Source organism: Drosophila melanogaster, chromosome 3R, assembly GCF_000001215.4.
Source record: "Drosophila melanogaster chromosome 3R".
In the NCBI taxonomy this organism is placed as follows: domain Eukaryota; kingdom Metazoa; phylum Arthropoda; class Insecta; order Diptera; family Drosophilidae; genus Drosophila; species Drosophila melanogaster.
The window spans coordinates 26,422,514-26,440,108 of NT_033777.3; the positions used below are offsets into that span (position 1 = coordinate 26,422,514).

Consider the following 17,595-nt stretch of genomic DNA (forward strand, 5'->3'; position numbering starts at 1 on the left):
CCTTTGGTGTGCCTCGTCAGCACTACTTTTCAGCCAACAGCAGCAGCAGCATCAATAACGGGAAAGTTTTAGCCAGAAACCAAGGAATGCCGACCACAACAGCAACACACCAGAGAGCAAGGACCAGCCCAAAAATTATGGCCACACTTTCGTTTTTACCAATGGGCGGTAACAGGAGGGTGGACAATGCCCCAATGAGATAAGAAAAGTACCGGCAAGAAGTTCACAGAGAGAAAAATATGGGTCCATTTCACATTCACATCACTCGTTGGAAGCTCATTCCAGATACACTTACCCTCATTTATCGCTAACATAAGGTGTTGGTATACGCTCAATTTAAAATTTGATACAGGTGCACCCCATTTTCCACCGTGTGCTCGGGCAGGAGCATTCTTGAAATGCAGCCAGGCCGCAACTATGTGGCCGCCCATAAAGTTGAGCCGTCACCAGAGGAAAGTCCCCCTTGCTGGGCTGCAAAAGTTTTTTAGGGCCAGCTTGTGTTTATAAGATGGCCGAGTAGCGGCGTTCGGCTATCAGTTGGCCAGAACTTTACTGCTTACGTTCATCATATTTGCGCGAGAGTTTGCCGACGCAACTTTTCAGCCAAGCCCCGAAGAGCAGAGATACCAGATACCAGATATGCTATACATATAGCAGATATAGCGAATGAAAGAGCTTACGACCACTGCAACAAACTGCAGCGATTGCTGTCAGCTGCAAGTGCTCCGGGCGGCAGGCACTTGAGACTTCTTTTGAAAATTGTCCAACAAGAAAACCTTAAAACGATGCCGCCCAACCCAAGCCAACCTGCAACTGCACCTCAAACTCCTGGCCATCGGCCCAAAGGACATGGCAACAACTGACTGATAAATGTCGCTGCCAAGGCTGCAAATACGACTGAGGACATTTCCTTATTTCCTGCCGTTGTCCGCTGTCCGGCTGGACGACTTTTGCTACAGGAAACTTTTAGACCAAAAGGAAACCCAAAGCAGCGGAAGGCATTCTGGGGAGAGCCCTTTTTTATGCAAGTCATAGAAATTTACAAGCCCCAGTGACAAGGACGTTTAGTTTATGGACGCGCAGCGGCTTTAGTGCTGACAACTTGGCCATGCCTGTTTAAATCTCAATACCGGTTTTAATATATTTTAAATTTTTTCAATTTTTTTTTTCTCTTAAAAACTTTCCTAACACATTTTTTTTATTGGTTCTGCCGTATTGAAGTTAATTTGCGACTTTTCGATTTAATTTTTTTATGTCATACCTAGCTAAGTGTAAATAAATATGCAAATATATTTATGAGTATGGCAACCAAAATAATTTTTGATTTTCCGTAATAATTGAATACGATTATTGACTTTAGTCAGAATTACCGACGCATTTTCGCACAATCAAAGATCTCCGAGGCCTTAGAAGTGCCAACACTGTTGGGGCGTGGGACATTTTGCTGTTGAAAACTTTGTTACATTGGCATATGCAATTGGGTTTGCTGCACATCCTGTCGACAGCTTGGACTTGCCAAAGTTTTTGCCACTGTTAAATGTTTTCTACGTTTTTATGTCTTCGCCAACGTTTTTTGGGCGTTTTAAGGCAGAGTTTGTGGGGTGAGGCAAAGTTTTTAATGAATTTTATAGCAGGCGGTGTTAGGCGATTGTGAGACGATTCAATCCGAAGGCGAATCTTACGAAACACAGAGGCCCCCGATAAGCGGGAGGCCAAAGGTGCGGACAGGCAGCGGGCCAATCAAGCTAATCACAAACGGGCTGAGATAGACAGGCATATACATGCACATGCATACAACATATATAGTACAGACAGACAAACAGACGGACCGCTATGACTTTGATGCGCTGTCGCTGGTGTTTTGGCCTGGGCATTAAATGCAGCACATTAAAGCCGCAGGAGCCATAGCCGCTGACGGCTGACAAGCGTTGAGTCAATTACATGGTAATAAACTAATGGACAACGTGCCCGCCTGGCGACGGCGTCACTCGCCATCATCATCACCATTCAGCCTCATCAGTTTTGGACCTCACTCATGCCCGTTTAGCTTCAACACTTGTTGAACTTCCCATGGCCGGCGCAAAAAGCCAACTGTAATTGGCCCAAAGTGAGCTTGATTCGAAAACGGTACTCGCTTAAAGGCGAAAGTTGAAAACCTGAGATGTTAACTGGCAAAAGGTATATCCGCTATCATTTTTTTTTTTAATTCATCACATTACTCTTTTTTGCAACTCTACACTTTTGTTTTCACTTATCTAAGATATTTTCATTTTGTAGTTTATTCGACGAGATCCTTAGGAGTGGACGCACTTGTTGATGTTCAGGCTGTAGGAGGATCCGGGTGGACAGGAGCCGTGAACAGGACGCTCAATGGTGCACCGATTGTTCTCGGCACTATATCCCGCAGGACATCCGCTGCTGGCAAAGGCACCTGCCATTACGGACAGCAGCAAAACCAATAGCCAAGTGCATTTCAAAAGCATGTTTATAAAATCCTTATCGAGTTCTGCACTTGAAAGAAAATCCGTAGTTTGAATTGGAATACTAGGCAGCCTCAACTCACCTTGGGCAACTAGAAAATGCAACTATTTTAAGTGATGCAACTGAGATGGGTCTTATATACCAACAGATGTGCCGAGCAAGTGATTCCATCAACTCGACCTTGGTCCAGTTCTACTGATTCAAGCTTATGACAGGCAGCCGCTTTTCGATAACACTAGCAGCTGATAAGCAGCTAAACAAAGCTGATTTGTTTTCAAATTGTTTTAAATGTATTCGATCACTTTTCCTGATAATGTTTTTTATTTATTTAGTTTTTGTACACACACAGATTGACGCTTGGTTGGTATTGGGAGTTTTGTGGGCACTCTCCGCGGATGGTGCGCTTTGCGGTGCACTTGTTACCCTCCTTCTTGAATGGGGCGGGGCAGCTCTTGGCCGAAACAGTCATGGCGATGAGGGCCAAGATGAAGATGGTAAGCCACGAGAAGTTCATGTTGGTTGCAGGCTGCAAGGCAATTCACATATTTATAAAAAAAATATGATAATAGAAGTGATTCAATTTGTTTGATAATCAACCAAGGAGTTAAGTGTACTGTTTAAAATTCTGTGTTTTCTTTCTCATTTTATATTCATCAAAACATCAAAGGAAGTGGAGTACATTATCAGCAATTCCTTCTGTTCAAAAAGCTTTAGAAATCCTATTCAGGTTGAAGCTCTTTCGATCACTTACTTCTTTCTGTCTTCGCTTTGTGAATGAGCAAACTAAAATTCCTCGCAGGCGGCGGCTGCTTTTATACCCACGGAATCATACATTTCGGGCCTCTATCGCATACATAACGAACCTTTGACCCAATTAGTGACATTTAAGCTGGCGCCGATAAGAAGCAGCGAAGGCTTGACACATGTGGCCCGCTGGATGCCTATCTTCATCAGTAAAAGGAAGCGGGCAACAATTCAGGAGAGAGTCGAGCAAGAACAAAGGGCATTTGCGTGGGGTCGACTGCAGTCGACTGGGCTCTGAAGTAGGCGTGAAAAACCGGCGATGGAGAGATGACCATGTCGAATCGCAACTGAAAAAATCCGCATGAGGCAGCTGACGTCAAATTGTCGAGAGAACAGGTGGGGCCAGTTGGTGCAAGGTGAAGCCAGGCGAGGAGCCAAGGTAGTGGCACTTTCGGCATTGTCCAGGCCCAACAATGGACCCCAGGATTGGGATTGGGATTGGGATTGGGGGCGCCTGCCTGTCAGTTGCAGGAGCACAATGGGCAGCACGGCAGCTCGCCAGCGCTTTTGTGCGTTCAGCATATGTCATTCATATACAATTACGGTCGCAATTTTCGATAGTTGGTTGCAAGATGCGAAATGTGGGTGCAAAAAGTGCAGTGAAAGAAAGTCGATTTATGAATTGACGACATTGAATATTTTTAAAGACCACAACCATATGCAGAACCCCTTTTAATATACAGTTTTTAAATTTATATTGTGTTCTAGATTAGATACTAATCATTTTATATAATTTTTTCATGTTTCATAAACAAAAGGTTATTGATTTAAAAGACGGCTAGTGAATGAAAGCGCCAGCATAGAATATAAATAAACAATTATAATTTAATATATGGCAGATGCGAGTAAAATTAAATTCTTATCAGCTGCCAAAATTAATTGTCCTCTGTTTTTATATAGAACATGGGGTTTTCCAAACACTTTTTCGGTGCGTAAAAAGTTTAAGTCGAGCCTATACTAGCTGATACCTGAATAATTAATTAGTATTTTGGCATCTGTTTCTTCCAACCTTTATCAGCACTTTATGAGCACTTGAAACAATTATGTACAGAAACTGGGTTTTCCCCGATTCCAAACAGTTTTGTGACGTAAATCAAATGCCAACGAGCCATAAAGTTTCAGTGTGAGACGAGGCAAGAGCTAAATATTTTACTCTATAGTTTGCATGTGATGGACGACAAACTGTTTCCGAAGGAGGCACTTCAGGCGAAAAGAATCGAAGAAGTTGAAGCGTGTGTAGTGGCTCATAATTCACTCAACACTCGGATATGTTCGATATATATGGTTGCGTGTCGAAGGCGACTTCTTCACTTGGCCAAGTTGTTGGGGTTTCGGGTTTTTGGGGTTTCGGACTTTTAGCTGGTCGATTTTGTCCAGTTGGTCATGCCTTTGGCTTTGAATTATTGATGGGCGTATTAAGAAGATTAATGTGATGAGCTATGGGGCACGGAGAGTTTTGTCGTTGGCTGTTGTCGTTGGTCATGTTAATGTCTTCATTGTCGGCTTGAAGCTTTACCTTTGCCGTTACCCACCCACCGTATTCCCACCCCCATGATTGTGAATTGATGTGTGTGCTGTGTGTGTGTGAATGTGTGTGTGGGCGAATCACTTCGATTGAGCAGCCAGAAAAAGAGCAATAACGTTCATCACTCCAACTTCCCCGGGATATTTCCTTCTTCGAGGCACCGAGGTCGATTGGTCATTTTGTTATACCTCTCAATTCGGTGAGCTGCTTTTTTGGTTGCACTGCGCGTCTATAAGCCATTTTTCTTCCTACCTCACATAAGTTTTAAGCTGTGTGTAATTTATTTTTATAGCCATGTTGCCGACGTAAAGATTGCAAATATGTAGTTGACCAAACCTCAGATTCGTTTGAGCGCTAAAGGTATAAAGGACACTATATAAGGGTGTCAAGATTTTCCCAATTTAGATATACACAATATGTACTAAAATGTTGCATTACACGCATTGAAACCTTAAAACTAAAAATGGGTTTTATAAAAGTGCTTAGGCATGCACTATTTGTTAAAAAACTAACGCACTATGTTTAGTTCAGTTTTGTAATTCACCCTGAATATGAAACTGTCTTAAATCTTGGCAATCATATTTGCAGACCGCTTTTAATGGCCGTGCTTAACTGAGCTGCATTTCTCATTATTGCAGCCACGAACAGCTGTTTGGTTTTTAGCCCTTAACCCGCTGCTTATGCCGGGCGGCTTTTTCCTCCCAGTTGATGCGGTGGCAACCTCAGGCATTGACTTTGGTAAAATTGTGGCACGCCAAGCACATTTTGAAGCTCATCAGTAATACAGTTACACAGCGGGCCTCCTCCGGGCGTTGAGGCGATGAGGGGGCGAGGCGGTAAGTGAAGGACTCCGCTGGGGCAGAGTCAAAGCCAAAACCGAAACCAATGTTGATTTTATTGCTTGCCGCAATGTTTTTAACTTTTGCAGGAGCACCGCCACCACCGCCGCACTCTGCTGCCGTTATTACACGATGAGAAATAATGGTGAAACAATTTAATAAAAACTCATAGATTTTAATAGTTAATAAGCGCTTAAATAAATGTTAGACTTTCAAATCAGTAAAATGATTTCCAAAGAAATTGAACTTGTTCAGTTGCCTCGGAAGTGGGGTTCTCTTTGGAAATCCTCACAGAATACTATCCCTACCTTTCCTTTGTGTTTTTCCCTGTGTTTCGAGCAGTTCCCCTGGGTGTAGGCAACTGTCGCGTTGCATGTTGCTGCTATTACTGCAGCACAGCTCCGCACAGCATTTAACCACTCGGGCAACAAGGCAACTAGGCGGCCTGGCCAAAACTGCCAACAGCCAACAGGCAGCAGGCAGCAGCCAAACTGCCAGACAACCGGGCCAAAAGCTGAGCCATGCGATGGCAAAACGTGCTGAGTTTTCGTAATTAGTGCACAAGAGTGCAGGCCAGCCCGTTGGCCACGTGCAGGGATTTCCAGGGGTATTCAGTGGTGAGAGGGGTTTAGTCGGGGCATCGGAGGACCCAAAACACTCTCCAGCCGACGGAGCACGTTTATGTGGGACTGCTGGCGATGGTGGTACTGGTGGAGCTGCCTTTTCGGCCTTTTAGAGTTTTAGAGTGTGACATGGAATATGGCAGTGCCTGCGTCATCTATCGCCTTCTTGTGCGAGGAGTGTTTCTCCTGCAGATGGCTTAAGTAAGTTGTTAGTCGCTGGTCGCGTTGCCTCTGCGCGTTTGACACACAAGTTGTCGCCTTTAAGCCACTGCCTCCGAATATTGAATTCCCAATGAGATTTTCTTCCTTCTGGAGACGGAAGAATAAGCGGATAAAGGAATAAAGGCACGAAAGTTGGGCAAGGAATTGGCTGTTAAAAATTAACAGCAAAATTGTTTATGCAATATATTTAGCCTCGTCTTCTTAATATAATTAACAATTTAAAAAAATTTATAAAACAAACTAGAATATAAAGGAAGTTATTGGTTTACAGACTTTGCTGTCTTTGCTAATGGTTATTTTGAAACAATCAATAGATACAAATAAAATCTGTGGCATAGTTCTATAACTTTTTAGCAGCGCTCTTTATGTCTGCCAGGATTTTTTGTAGACCAACGCTAACGACATTGGCAGGCAGCAAACAGTTTTCAGCTGCCATGGCCTTAATTTAACTGATTATGGCAGCAACCAGGCAAACTTTTGGCCATTAAAAAAGATTCGTTTTAATGAGTTTGGCAGACAAGGCAACAAGGTTCGCGGGCCACCACCCAATTTGCACCCTCTCCATCTCCACGGCCATTCCCTTTATCGGGTAGAAAAACTGTCGCTGTTTATCTTTCGCCGGCTGGCAGTCAAACTGCAGCCAAGGTCTGCCCCAAACTGGACCTCAGATACATGCGCGGATATATGCAAAGTAAATACTTATAACACTCGAAAAAACGGAGTTCGAAATTCAGCTCCAGCTCTTAATAAAAGCTTTTGACATACATGTACTTATAATAACTTATATTATTATATGATGATATATTATATATGATGATAATAATAAGACTTAAGTATTTAACAGTGTGTGACAAATCTTTTTCTTTGAAGTTTAAAGTTCCAACCAATTTCTCTCTGTGCACGTACAATCTGCATTTTAGTGCAATTAACATTTGGGATGGACGCGATGGGTATGGTTTGGTTCGCAGTCGTATTGAGCATTGTTTCCTCCATAAATCAGCATAAATTGAGTGCGCAAATAAAGTAATTGTCCTTTTTGCCATTTACGGCTGCTTAATTTCTGGGCCAACACCCGGAGACAAGTAAGACTTTTACCTGCCCGAACTCGAGTAGCAATTTAAGTGGCCGCCGAAGTCGAGGGCGCTATAAAATCACTTGTTCTGCTAATTGAAAGCCTGGCACAATTAAAGTCGTCGCCTGGATGCAATTGGGAGAATGGAAAAAACTTTCTCGTTCACCGCACTTTTTCTGGCCGAGATTGACAGCTGTCATGGCGATAACCGCAGTGGGACTTGTTTTTGGTCTCCCTTTTTTTTTTTGCTCCACCAATTGGCTGGGTTTTTTCCTGCATAAAATGCAGATGCAACTGGCGCACAGCTCATTTTCTCACTGGCCAAGCTCTAGCGGCTCGCAGCTTGTGTAATTTCAATATTTCACAATAAATCGCAACGCCGCCAACGCGCTGGACTTTCTCCATCTCCATCTTCAACTGCAACTGCAACTGAAACTCCATCTCGATCCCCAAGTTGGACTCGCATAACGGTTTGACAATTTGCAATGCGCCTGCGCCGCCTGTCACTCCAGTTCAGCTCCTCGGGATATTTTGGGTTCGCAGTCCCGGGATCGTCCCATGAAAAATGCATAAGTGACAAAAAATAAATGGAAAAGAATCGGAAACCAACAATGGAAATCAAAATGCGTCTGAAAAAGATACTGCTGACCGATTTGACCGTATATGGACTTGTTTACTCCTTATGTTTATAAGTCCAAGTCCGCTGCACTCCACTGCAGTTTTAACTCAGTTCAGTTGCAGTTCGAACGCCTACTGACCGAGTGAATGCCTTTTCGCCACCTCCTCCTTCCATTCAACCCACCCATCATCTGTAGCTGGGGGGATAAACAAACACAATGGAGCAGGTTATTGGTCATCGTCCGAGGTTTCTTCAAGTGAAATTAAGTCATTTTTCAATGCGTTGTGTAAGCGGGCGTGTGGCAAATAAGTGCTTTTAAGGTGGATAAATGTGAGTTTAATGGACAAAAGTTACCACTCTTTATTCTTGAAGCAATTAGTTTCGAGTTGGTTTATGGATTAATCTAGACTTAAGGAGAAAGTATTTAAAAGCTTCTCCAAACTAACTTTAATGTTAAACCTCTCAGATTCACCCTGTAAGCCACGTTTAATCGACGTGAAACCTATCATCAATTTCAAGTTCTCATTCAACAATTTCTCACAATGTGCACCTCAACCGCTGGATGGACGTTTCAAAGGGAAACTGAGCAGCCAATTTCCACACCACATTGTGAACCCAATTTAACCTCAGCCAATGTCCCCGTTTTATAGGGCCACTTTGGCCCATTCGTGGTTTCCTTGGCCAGATTCTCAGATAGTTGGACAATGACACTGTCCGCAAACATTTGTAAGATGGAACTGTTGTCATGCCGGAGACTTGGAGGATAGGCGACTCTTATAGGGGGCAGTTTAATGCCCGTATAATGACATAATCGGAAAGTACTGTTATTTAAGTAAGTGCCTACCTGGCGGCCATTCAATTGACATAGATTTATGTGCGCCCTTTAATCAATAATTACCAACAATCATGTGAAAACGCGAATTACCCACGTCGAAGCAATTAATTGAAATGAAAAAGGCCGCTGGGCTTTTTATGTTGAGATGGAGGAATTGGGGAAAAATACCTTGGAAAAAAGGGGTGGGGCGGGCACCCATTATGTCTGCGCTAGACATTTTCTTTGACTCCGCCTTGGCTTTGACTTAGCTTTCGACTTGCTCCCCCTTATGCCGAGTTAATTAATGCGTGCAATTTAATAAAAGCATAAACGATATATTTAGCCGCCATCTCCGGCAGTCTCACACAACCGAACAGGCAATAAAATTAATCAAATAATTACGCTGAGCCTCCGGGCTAGAATGCCCAGCAACATTTGACTTATCAGCGTTCCATAAACGAGACATTAAAACTGGCCAAGGAAATCAGAATAAGAAAACCACTGGATAATATATATATATATATGTATATACTTATATATTTTCTTCCCCGTGCTGTTTTCACTTGAGCGCAGCGAGGCATTTATCATTTTTAATCGAATGCGGAAACAATGGAGCGCGTCTAAGTGGAGCATTTGATGTGGGCGATGGTGGGCGCCTGTTTTCTTGGCACAAAAACGAGTCGAAGGCGAAGCGAAAAGGCCAACGAACAGCAACAACAGAAGCAGCAGTAAGTGCTCAAAACAAATCTATAATAATTTCTTTTAATTGAAGCTCTTTCACTGCAGGGGCTTATGGCCAGATTGATCGAGTTGATGGCTTAATGAGCTTGTTGCAGAACGCAGAGTTACTTAGACAACTGAAAAGCGATGGGGGTATTGTATCAGTTATTACAAAGTAAGTGAGTTGAACATAAGGAACTCAATGTTGAGTACAAGGAAATTTGTCAGTTTACTTATACAATATAATACAATACAATATACATTTACAATATAAATGTAATAATGTAGTAAGTGCAGATCTTTAGAACATTTCCAATTCGACTCGAAGTGCACTGTTGAGCCCACGAAAAGACGGCCAGTTTTTGCTCAATTTTTCCCAACTTATCGAAGTCTTGCTTTCCTTTCCCCAACCCCACTTTTCCCCCAACAACAGGGTCCAAATGGAAGGCGAAACCTAATGTAGCAGAAAATTACTTTATATGCACATGGCAGAGCTGCCGATAGATGGCGCTACGAGTTCATTGGCGACCCCACCAGGCCTTGCCTATCAGCAGGCAATAATCGAGCCGAACGGCAAATTTAATTTGCTTTAAATTGTTGCTAAATGCGAGCAATTGAAATTTATGCCAGCAAAACACAGCACAACACCACTCTGGAAAAAAAAAAACAAAACAAAAACCGTGATAATCTGCAGCGACAAAGCCTTGCCACAGCCTCCCGGCCACCATCATCGCAATCATCACCATCGTCATCATCATCAATTTAGCCAGAAATCGGTGACGCCGCCGGTTGCACACTGTGTGAATATACTGAGTGATATAGTGGGCTTATATAAATATTAATTATAATGCTAACAAATCCTTAAATCATTCATATTCAATTTCATATTACTGATTTAACAGAATCGAACTGTTTTCTTTTCTCTTCCCTTTTCCTTATCCTCATATTATAATTATTTTAAAAGTGTCCATTCTTACCTGTCCTCGATGAAATTCCGACCAAGATCACAGCTTTTGGCCCAGTGTACTTGGCCTGGGTTAGCAGTTTCATTTTCGGTCTTGCCATCGTCGATTTGGCGCCGTCTGGGGGCGCATGCGCGAATGTCCTTGTGCGCTATTTTCAGTTTTTTTTTTCTTTTTCGCTCTTTTCGACTCGAACATAATAATTTTATAGTGAAAAGTGAAGTAAAACAAATGCGACAAAGCAAATGGCGCAAATTGCCGACTGTCTGCCGAGAGCTGTCGCACTGTCTGTCCGTGTGTCTAACTTAATACGGCATGAAATGTCAATTGGGCTGGCAACCTGCGGGCCCAAATCGCCATACACATAGCCATATAGCTTACATATATGTAGCTTATAGCACTCTAATCAAATTCAAAACAAATTTGTGCGAACACAGAACTCTTTAGCGAGTTTGTTGTGCTGGTAACATGCGAAAATTGCCAACAAGGCTGCGCCATTTGGAACTGGTTTAAAGTTATTGTCCATCTTTTGATTTTCTTGGGCTGTCGCCGAGATGTTTCAGTTGTGTGTTTGGTGTTGCTGTCGCACATCGACAATGTCGTTGGTTTTGCTGTCTCTGGTTGGTGGCACTTGCCTGTTGTTGTTGTTGTTGTTGCTGCTGTTGTTGCCGTTGTCTTTCGTTACTGACTCTTATTGGCTTTTTGGCTCGGTGATTAGTAGGTCAGAGTTTTTCATTTCCAATTGGATATGTTGCACAAGCGACTCGCAGGCTCACAATATCTGGCCAACACGAAACAAGTGTACGAGTGTGTGCCGCCGCTTTTGGCCATATTAGGAAGGGTACAGCAGCCCGAACAGCCAACCAACCAACCAACCAACCAGCCGGCCAGCCAGCAAACAAACCAACATTCAACAACATCGGACATAGCAACTATGACTAGACTGAGCGGACAAGGCAATAAGAACTGCACTCCAAAATCAACAGCTTTGATTCATTCGATGCACTTGGCGGTGGGAAAGTGTTGTGCCCGCCGAACTCATCACTTTTATGCAATCGAAATGTTTTCCCGAAATCTCTATAGTCTTGACAAAAATATCTTGAGCATACACGAAATCTTATGTTATGGGTTTGCTTTATATTTAAATTTGAATTTTTATTTATACAAGTTCTCAGTCTAAACTCCCAAGCCCATAGTTTACACAAGCTCAAAAAGTACACGAATAAAGTTGAATTTTTCGTTTCAATAATATTATTACAACCGAGTGTGTGGCACTTCTGGTACCAAAAAAAAAAAAAAAAAAGCGGACTTTAATTGCCTTAGGCCACCTTTTTGGATCGGTCAGCAAAAGCAACAAAATATGTATATATTTCTGCCCCCTCAAAATCAGTAAAAATATTTTATTTATCTTACGAGTGGGCCAACGCCTGGGACCGAGTCTCACCTCGCCAATGGCAATGCCAACGAGAAAGCATGAAAAACAAATATAAATTTTTATATTTATTTTCGTTGTACTTTTGTGGGGGTGGCGCCAAGCCAAAGACCCCAAAACTCGAAACCAGGCTCCAGCCCAAAACTCTGGTGGCCTCCAAAAGCACAGAAATTCGCACGAGTATTTAACACCAAGAGCCAAACGACACCAACAACAATGACATTAACAAGAAAAAAAACTAAACAACAATAAAAGCAGATAATAATAACAGTCGACCGGCAATCAATTTGAAATTGAAACGGGCTTTTATTGCAGTAGGTGGTTGGTATTTTCCTATACCCGATATTATGGTCGTGCGTAGGATTGGAGTCCCCAAGACTTACACTAAAATCATTGTGACTGTGCAAGCCAGACTTTTTTGGCCATCGCCAATTGAGGCTTATTATTCGCAATTATAGACGGCGACCCAAGGCGACGCTGCTCTTTTGCGGCTAAAAATAAACTGTGTCGTAAATTTGATAGTTTATTTATATGTGCTTTGATTGAATCTTAATGTGCGTAACGGCCAAATGCATGCGAACATCAAAGTCTGGGCAATTAATCAACACGAGCTGGAAATAGAAGGATGCTGATTTTATGCTAAGCAATTTAAGGCGTATCGCCGGCGATCAATCAAGATATATTTATGTTTTCCAAACAAAACTTTGGATTATTTTTGGCCATGCTTCAGATAATCAAAATAATCTAACGCCTCTGAAAACGGTATCTGCGCCAATAAAGGGAATACTCGTTCTATGACAAAAATCCATTTCAATCACCATTCCTCATAAAATTCACAGAATCATGAGTAGACAAACTCCCACGACAAGTCATAAACTAAAAATCTTTGCCACGCCTAACTTTAATCTCCCAAAGTAAGACTAATTTCATTTTAACAAAAAAAAAATTTATAAAATAAACTATATAAAAAACTTAATAATTAAACTGGTAATAATTTAGTAGCAGCAATTCAAATCATAAATTCTATTTATATTGCACTTTATAGAATTGGCTTTACCTAAATTGAATGGCTTGATATGAATGCAATTAGAATTTTAGTTAATCAAAAATATAATTCAAGAATTAATTACATTAAAAGCGCCATTGAACATTCGTGCATATTAATTACAATTCCTTCACAGTTTCCAAATGCAGTATTTAATTTCCCCATACAAACTCAAAAGTAAAACAAACTGCAGTTCGACACGATTCGTATAAAATATGTAGATGATGACATATGGCCCCAATGTTGAACCGCTAAATATATCAAAATTTATGGTCTGCGCCGAGAGGTAGCCCCAATAATAAAAAAAAAAGGGAAATAAAGAAAATAATCAACTCACCTGCCACCCTCGAGCACACTTACCTCTTTATTTGAGCCCACTTATTTATAAAAACAGACACGCACCCATATACAATATATCACTCGGATGGATATACGCGTACTAACGCATGTACATGTGTGCAGTCGTGTACATAATGTCGAGCAAAACCAATCGCTGATGTGAAACGTCTCCAATGCGTTGGCGTTTTGTCAACATTTGTGGGTGGATGGGGATGGGCGGGGGCTTTTGGGGATATACTCGTCACATGCATGGGAACCTGAGGCAGTCTCTGTTGCACAAAATCACTTTGATGCGCATCAGCATTGACATGTTGTTGAACCCCGACTGCCACTTGGCATCCACATTCAGTTCGAGTGGCCTTTTATAATTGGCACTCGGACAGGAGTTGGCGCTTGTGGGTGGTGGCTTTGTGGGTTGCCAAGATGCGACACCATGTCGAAATCCTCGTCTACCGAGCACGGGGCTTAAAATCAATATTTATTCCTCCCTGCCCGCCGATTGCTGCCCCAACTAATTCCAGCTCCTCCGTCCAATCATGATGAGTTAATGCCGCCAACAGTCAGCCATTAGACGGACCAGTGGACACTTCAATCCCCACAAAGCCCCCTTTTCACCCATTTACACAGCGTGTATCCCTGTCATTTCAAATGTCCGATGCTGCTACACACGAAGAAATTCATAATGTTTTTCTTGTAGAAAAGTACTAAGCTAAAAATTACTGAATAAATGTTTATTGCTTACATTAACATGATTGTTATAGCCTATAACCTAATGTTTGTTATAACCTAATTATATCACATATTTTCGCTCAGTGTGCGTGTTACTGTCGATGGAGATTTGCATTGGTTATTAGCTCAGCTGCTCATCGGGACCTTCGAACTGCTTGTGTGTGTGTGTGTGTGTGTGGATGCTCCTGTGTGCGTTGTCTGCGGTTTCGATTTTGTTGACAATTTGCAGCGTAATTAATTGAACCGAAATTAATAAAAACAACAATAAACCGCCAATCGGACAGACGATGACGACACAGCCGGGCTTTCGTTGCATGTTGTTGTTTGTCATTTGGTGTTGCTCCAGTCGTGTTTGTGGCTGTTTTGTAGGGGGTTTGGATGAAGGGGACTACAATTGGCAGCGACGAGTGATACATAATGTTAAATGACTTAAATGCTCGAATGACGGTGGCCAGGCGAAAATACCAAATCACGTTGCTCGAAGCAGCAGCACTACTTTAGCCATCGCTCACGATTAGCCACGATCTTTTGGGGGCTGCCATTTCGACGGGTTCATGTGGCAGTGTGGCTTTTCTGGCAGTTTCACTTTTCGCCTTCTTGTGTGATTTGTTAAGCTTTGTCAATGGCCGAGCATATCCATTATTCTTCATACACGATTAGTTTTCGATGCTCGGATGTTAGTCGTGGTTGCGAACGCTTTTCATGGCTAATAAGCGTTGATTGATATGAACAGGCTACACTATTGTACCGAAAGTGATCCATGTTTATGTCAATGGGTATTTAAATCAACGTTGGATTAGCATATCACAGATCTGCAGCTGAACTCTTATATTTTTCCCATACAATAGACAAAAGACAATGTACTCAATTAAATAACAAACAAATATATTTTCACATTATCATTTTATGTTCACTTTAATTTGTAATAGAATTACTTAAACGCATCATTAAAGATTTCAGCAAATAAATATTACATTTTGAGCATGCACAAGTTAATGGTAATGCAATAAAATTCCATTCATACGTTGCTCAACCAATTAAATCGAAATACCTGCAGCATTGACAAATAAAAAGCACTTAAAGAGTTAATTTCATTTATTTTTATGTTAATCGCATTGCAATAATTGCCTATTGTCAATCCGTGAAAGTTAACAAAGTAACTTTACTATGCCATTCATAAGTCTACCAACTGATTCATATGCCCCGCACCCACGCGACCCTCACTTATGCAAATCAGCAGTATCACAGAGCTCACGAAAATTAATTATCACTAAAAATGAGACGAATAGAAAAAGGTAACGTAACCGAGCTGAGGAACAACAACTTAATCGCCTGGCATTTCCGCTCGTCCAATTCCACTCGAAATAGCCAGCTTCCACTTCCCAAAAGCCAACAAGAAATACAGGCAGAACGAAAAGATAACCTGTGCAGGTGGTTATGACCGTGAGGGAGCGTGGGCTGGCCAAGTCGAGTGTATTTCCGCTTGAAAGCGGCAATAACGATATTTGTAATAATAAATTTACGTAAAATATAAAACAAAATCAACGTTGACTCAAGACCCAGTCGCCGCCCACTCAGCGACACCAACGCTTTTTCGAGGCTGCAGACAAAGTTAACAGCCGACAAGGTAGCAACAGTACACACAAAACAGCCAGCTCAGAAGCTTGGCCCGAAGCCCCACGATGCTCACAATTAGCCGAGTCGAGAGAGTTTGTATACAAAAGTCTCTGCTTTCTCACTGCTTTCCCGTGCGATGGCCATAAATGGTCGCAGACACGTCTCACAGACTTCCTTAGCGGGATCGCCGGCCATCCAAGTGGGCCAAGAGGGAAGGGGCTAATAGCTGATGGCTTATAGCGTTTGGGGCCCCCCTTTGATCGAACTTATACTGGGCATCGCGCCTGGCTTTCTGACCATATTAAGGCAAATGCGATTTCCGAAGCTGGCAATTAAAAGCCAAAGCCAAAGCTGAAACTCAGAACATTTGCATAAGCAATTGAGCGACATGGCAGGTGGAGCAGGGGCATTATTCACGCTCAAATTAGATTAAAAGTAATGACAATTAACGCCATAAAATTCTAGTACTTAAGTAGCAATTAGTTAAACTTATATAAATTCAGTCTTTACAAGCATGCATTATGGCAATTATTAGTGTAAAAGTGCGAGAAATTATTTAAAACTGATTATTTTTTAAAATGTATATATTTTATTACCACGTTTTCAGCCCCTTTTGGCCATGCCCATATATTTTTGGACTTGGTCACAAAACAAACATTCAAAAGTGACGTTTGTTTTTTTAATTATGGCTCGCTTATTCATGTTCTTGTCTTTGGGAGTCGTCGTCGTTCGGCAGATTAAGCTGTCAGCAAAGAAACACAACATTTTGGCCACTTTGTATGTATTTTTAAATACGCTCAGTTAATCAAAAATATTCGTACATATATAATTTGATTTTCAGCTCCCTTCGCACGCAAATCAAATTAATGTTGCATGCGTTACTTTTCCACTCTCCTAAAATGTGTGACGACCTTGTGCCATGAAAAATGTATGCTTTCTGGGCATGAAAAAAAAAAGAATCATAATCAAATTTAACTGTTGTCATCATGATTTATTTACTCAAGAACAAAACACGACAAACGATGACGAACTCGCCTTCAGACAGAAGACAGAAGCACAAAGATAAATTAATCGCCAGTCAGTCACAGAGTCGATCGGTCTATTGCCCGAAGTCATTTATTCACAAATGCTCGTATATGAGTATATCGGGGCAAACTCGAGATTTAAGCCGGGTATGTCGTCATAGCTACAATAATGAGAAAACAACTTGTTTTGCCTGCAGGAGCAAATCCATTTTGCAATTATTTGCCTGTTTCAGTTAATTATAATTATTTGCGAAGCAACAAAATGCAAGCAAAAACAAACTATACAAACATGACTCTAAACAATATTCTTTGTTGAAAAATAAAAAAAAATCGGGTTCCAACAACTGAATTGTGACTTTGAAATCAGCTTAGCACTTTGAAATTAGACGCTATGTGAAAACAACTTGAGAAGTGCACACACCCAATACATCTGAACTGAAACTGATCGAAACGAATTAGAATAAATTATAAAATCCAAATATATGGACAGGAGTCAAAAGCGTCGGCTATCAGATACCCATCAAAAATATTTTAATTACAATTTAAATTGCTGAAAATTACTGAACACCACGTTTCGAAGAATTGTTATTATATATATTTATATTATCTTACAGGAAATACTTTAAATACTTGTCATGAATTAAAGTTAAAACAACAAAATTCCACCATCCATTCTTAAAACACTTAAATGACAAACAAATGAGGAGATTTCCTTGAACTTTACTTC

The 17,595-nt window shown here is 41.5% G+C and overlaps 2 protein-coding genes, 1 long non-coding RNA gene and 1 other non-coding gene across 6 annotated transcripts; 2 read left to right on the top strand and 2 right to left on the bottom strand.

The window, feature by feature from the left end:
* Nucleotides 1–2,184: 2,184 nt before the first annotated feature.
* CG6503 (uncharacterized protein) lies at nt 2,185–2,592 on the bottom strand. Of its 3 annotated transcripts, none has more exons than NM_001202368.3 (2): nt 2,564–2,589; nt 2,185–2,506 (listed from the first exon to the last, which is right to left on the bottom strand). In NM_001202368.3, the coding sequence occupies exon 2, from the start codon at nt 2,481–2,483 to the stop codon at nt 2,295–2,297; it is 189 nt and encodes a 62-aa protein (NP_001189297.1). In that variant the 5' UTR covers nt 2,484–2,506; nt 2,564–2,589; the 3' UTR covers nt 2,185–2,294. The 3 variants fall into 3 exon arrangements, with proteins under 3 accessions (NP_001189297.1, NP_001247315.1, NP_652258.2); NM_001260386.2 differs by having other exon boundaries at nt 2,185–2,511; NM_144001.3 differs by having other exon boundaries at nt 2,185–2,592.
* Nucleotides 2,593–2,776: 184 nt separating this feature from the next.
* CG34291 (uncharacterized protein) lies at nt 2,777–3,268 on the bottom strand. The gene is made up of 2 exons (NM_001104468.3): nt 3,233–3,268; nt 2,777–3,007 (listed from the first exon to the last, which is right to left on the bottom strand). The coding sequence occupies exon 2, from the start codon at nt 2,993–2,995 to the stop codon at nt 2,810–2,812; it is 186 nt and encodes a 61-aa protein (NP_001097938.1). The 5' UTR covers nt 2,996–3,007; nt 3,233–3,268; the 3' UTR covers nt 2,777–2,809.
* Nucleotides 2,841–5,895, top strand: asRNA:CR31084 (antisense RNA:CR31084). Its single transcript, NR_167780.1, has 3 exons — nt 2,841–2,975; nt 5,449–5,646; nt 5,739–5,895.
* A 181-nt stretch (nt 5,896–6,076) lies between these two features.
* lncRNA:CR43434 (long non-coding RNA:CR43434) lies at nt 6,077–6,660 on the top strand. Its single transcript, NR_048497.1, has one exon. It is a non-coding gene; the product is annotated as a long non-coding RNA:CR43434 (long non-coding RNA).
* Nucleotides 6,661–17,595: the final 10,935 nt, after the last annotated feature.

Bases quoted from the DNA above. Each gene is read 5' to 3' on its own strand.
- CG6503 (NM_144001.3), bottom strand. From the start codon at position 2,483: ATGCTTTTGAAATGCACTTGGCTATTGGTTTTGCTGCTGTCCGTAATG.
- CG34291 (NM_001104468.3), bottom strand. From the start codon at position 2,995: ATGAACTTCTCGTGGCTTACCATCTTCATCTTGGCCCTCATCGCCATG.